The sequence below is a fragment of the Sceloporus undulatus genome, chromosome 7 (genome assembly GCF_019175285.1).
Source record: "Sceloporus undulatus isolate JIND9_A2432 ecotype Alabama chromosome 7, SceUnd_v1.1, whole genome shotgun sequence".
NCBI classification, from domain to species: Eukaryota; Metazoa; Chordata; class Lepidosauria; order Squamata; family Phrynosomatidae; genus Sceloporus; species Sceloporus undulatus.
In genome coordinates this window covers 24,223,913-24,227,194 of record NC_056528.1, presented here as the reverse complement: position 1 = coordinate 24,227,194, position 3,282 = coordinate 24,223,913, and the positions used below count along the sequence as shown (strand labels likewise).

Sequence of the window (3,282 nt, the reverse complement as noted above, 5' to 3'; positions counted from 1 at the left end):
GGTTCTCTGAAGCCCCAGTTGGTCTAGGAAGATCCAAAAATGCCCCCTTTGTCCCCTGCAAGATTTAAGGGTATTGGGGGCAAAAAAATTATATAATTTTTTGTGTAGGTGAGGTGGGTGGGTGCATCTGTCCAAAGTCCCCTGTGAGTCTTATGCAGCCCCATCATCTTCACCTCCTGGTGTAAATTCTAAGGGCTTTCAAGCGGGCAACTGACCTGTTTGGACATTCACATGCCGCCGGCCCTCCAAGGGGTCAGGAGTCCGCGTCCGGAGTTGCTCTTTGGCTCGCTTCCTGGCCAGAGCTTTGCGATGGGCTTCCCGTCGCCTCTGGAGCTCAAGGGGGTCAGGTTCTTCAGACTGGGAAGGAAGGAAGGAAGGAAGGAAGGAAGGAAGTGGGAAAGACAGAAAACATTACTGTATTCTTCTTCAGGCTGGCCAGAAGCAAAAACATTCTTATGGCCAATGCCCTGAAGTACAGAACGTATCAGGTATAAGATTGATAAGAAAAATAGAGCTGGAAGGGACCCCAAGGGCCACCTAGTCGACCCCGTTGTGCCATGAAGGAAGGCACCATGCAAGCACCAACCTACCCAGGGCAGAACGTGAAGGGCATATGTGTTCCCTCGGACGACTCTCCTCTCGTACATGAGGTTGGCATAGCGAATTGGTTCTTCCTCCCTGTGCAACACACAAAATTAAGGGTTTGGGGCAAGATGGAAGAGGGGGGAAATACGATTCAATGTAGTATTTAGGTTTCATCATTACAGAGATGTTAGCAAAACTCCAAGGAACCTCTGCCCTGACAAAGGATACTAGGAAATCTCACCCATCAGCTGGGACCTCAGAAGATGGGAGAGGTCTGTATTGATGTGGTACAGTCCCCTAGCTGTACTGGCTAAAAAGGATTATGGGACCTATAGTCCCCCCTGAATCCCCTAGCTGTGCTGTCTCGCAGGATTATGGGATCTATAGTGCCTTCCCTGAATCCCCTAGACATTCTGGCTAGCAGAATTATGAGACCTGTAGTTCCCTTTCTGAATGCCCTAGCCAAGATGGCTAAAAGAATTATGAAACCAATAGTCCTCTCCTTGAATCCCTTAGCTGAGCTGTCTAGCAGGATTATGGGACCTCTAGTTCCCTTTCTGAATCCTCTAACCAAGTTGACTAAAGGGATTATGAGATCTATAGTTCCTCCTAGCTGTGCTGTCTAGCAGGATTATGGGACCTATAGTCTCTTTCCTGAATCCCCTAGCCAAGCTGGTTAAAAGAATTATGAGGCCTATAGTCCTTTACTTGAGTCCCCTAGCCATGCTGGCTAACAAGATTGTGAGATTTGTAGTCCCCTAACTGATGGCTAACAGGATTATGTTGGCTAGCAGGATTATGAGACCTATATTCCCCTCTCTGAATCCTCTAGCCATGGCTAGCAGGCTCATGGGACCTGTAGTCCCCCCCGCCAAAGCATCTCCTATGGACCGTTATGTCAAGGGGGAATGTATATAAAGTACACTCACTGGGGCTCATTGGGGTCCAGGGAGGCCCGGTACTTCCTCCTTGCGGGCAGAGTCCTGGGCTGGCTGTAGTAGGTGTAGGTGGCCGAGGGTCCGGCCGCAGCGTCCTCCCGGGAGAGGATGACCGAAGTGGAGGCCATGCCAGACCTGAGCTGCCTCTGGGCCTTGGCTCAGCTGGGCAGCCGTAGCCGGGCAGAACAATTCCCCTTGACGACCATCGCCAGGCAACGCAGAGTCGGTCCCTGGGCAACCGTTGCCAAGGTAAACGGATCTTGAGGCCTACTGCCTTGGCTTTGCTCCAAGCAAACAAGCAGGCCTCCATTCACCTTGGATTTATTCAATTTATTCAGTCTAATAATTAGAGGAGGCCTTTTTAATTTATGGGGGCGACAAGAACGGTTAACCGCCTTCAAAAAATATGGGTTAAATAACAAGTTTTGCAAGCATTGCAACACTTGACCCATAGGAAAAGTCAATGGGGACTTGTTTTTCTTTTGTTATTATCTGTTCATTGTTATAATTATTTATCAGTTTATTTTTAATACGTACATGAAATAAAGCGGCTTTATTCTTTCTTCAGCATAATGTCAACTGGTTTAATGTCAACTGAATTCACTCCCGGTTTCAAGCCAAATATTAAAGGAATTGAACACCATTTTGCTCCCCAAAAATAGTTCAGGACATTAAACATTAAATGCATTAAAATGCATTAAACAATCGCCATCAGTCCTTTCAGGTTTGGGCTGTAGCTCGGAGCAGAGCATCGCCATCCCTGTCATGGGAGCCACCAGACTCTATGGGCTGTAACGAGTAACAATTGTGTTTGTTGTTTTGTTGAGTTCAAATTGTTTAAAATGCATCAAAGCAATGTACATGGGAGGTTTGGGGTAAAATCCATTAGGCTTCAAAGCTTCCCTAAACAACCATGGTTTTTATTTGACACCTAACAGCAACAGTGTTGTGCGAATGAACGAACCTGGGTTCGTTGTGTGCCATCGCTAGGAAATGCACCTGGTATTTTTATTTATCTGTTATTTATTTATTTCCAGGCTCAGATGGATGATTTTGCAATATAAAACAAAGCAAAAGTTTGACTGGCAGCAATCTTTTTAACATTCCTAAAGGACCAAATTCCATGCAAAGTGGGACCCTAAAGCAGCCACTTTCAGAGGTAAAGTTTCCCACTTTGTCCTCAAATTGCTAGAAAATGCCCCAGAAATCAATATAAGATGTAATACCAACTGTAATTATCGCTTAGAGAGTGTTGGGTCCACTGATCAGTGGTATAGAAACGTTCATATCCAAGTTGGTTGAAAACAATTCCTGTACCTATAAAAGCTAAAAGCAATGATCCATGTGTTCCTCAGCTGAAAAGAAAACATTGAAATGGCAGCAAAGGTTGCTTTTTGGAGGTTATTTCTGCCCATGATTCTTCCTTGCTGAGGGAACAGTCGCCTGCATTGCACCTTGCAGTAAATCTGCCTTTAAAAATCAGAATATTCCACATAAGCGAAACCTTCATCCAGCCGGTACAGTGACAAACGCTGCTGCCTTTTGGCTGCACATTTCTATCATGGAGGAAAGAGCATATCAATGTATGTGCATGCATGCACATAAACACATTGGTGGCACAGAGTTGTTGTTGTTGTTGTTTTTTAAAGCAGGATGGAAAACAGGATTCTAGCTTTCGGGGGGGAAAGGATGCTTTGGGTAGCATCGCCCTCCCATGTGCCATCCTTCCTGCAAACGTTTCCTGGACCGGATGCTGCCG

The 3,282-nt window shown here is 46.0% G+C and overlaps 1 protein-coding gene across 1 annotated transcript in view; it reads right to left on the bottom strand.

Moving 5' to 3' along the window:
* LOC121937078 (radial spoke head protein 3 homolog B-like) overlaps positions 1 to 1,712 on the bottom strand; it is a 9,916-nt gene extending 8,204 nt beyond the window's left edge. The window contains exons 1-3 of the mRNA XM_042479957.1: positions 1,515 to 1,712; positions 591 to 678; positions 216 to 357 (exon numbers count right to left, since the gene is read on the bottom strand). Of these exons, the coding sequence (XP_042335891.1) occupies positions 216 to 357; positions 591 to 678; positions 1,515 to 1,651 (367 nt within the window). The 5' untranslated portion in view covers positions 1,652 to 1,712. The remainder of the gene's footprint in view (positions 1 to 215; positions 358 to 590; positions 679 to 1,514) is intronic.
* Positions 1,713 to 3,282: the final 1,570 nt, after the last annotated feature.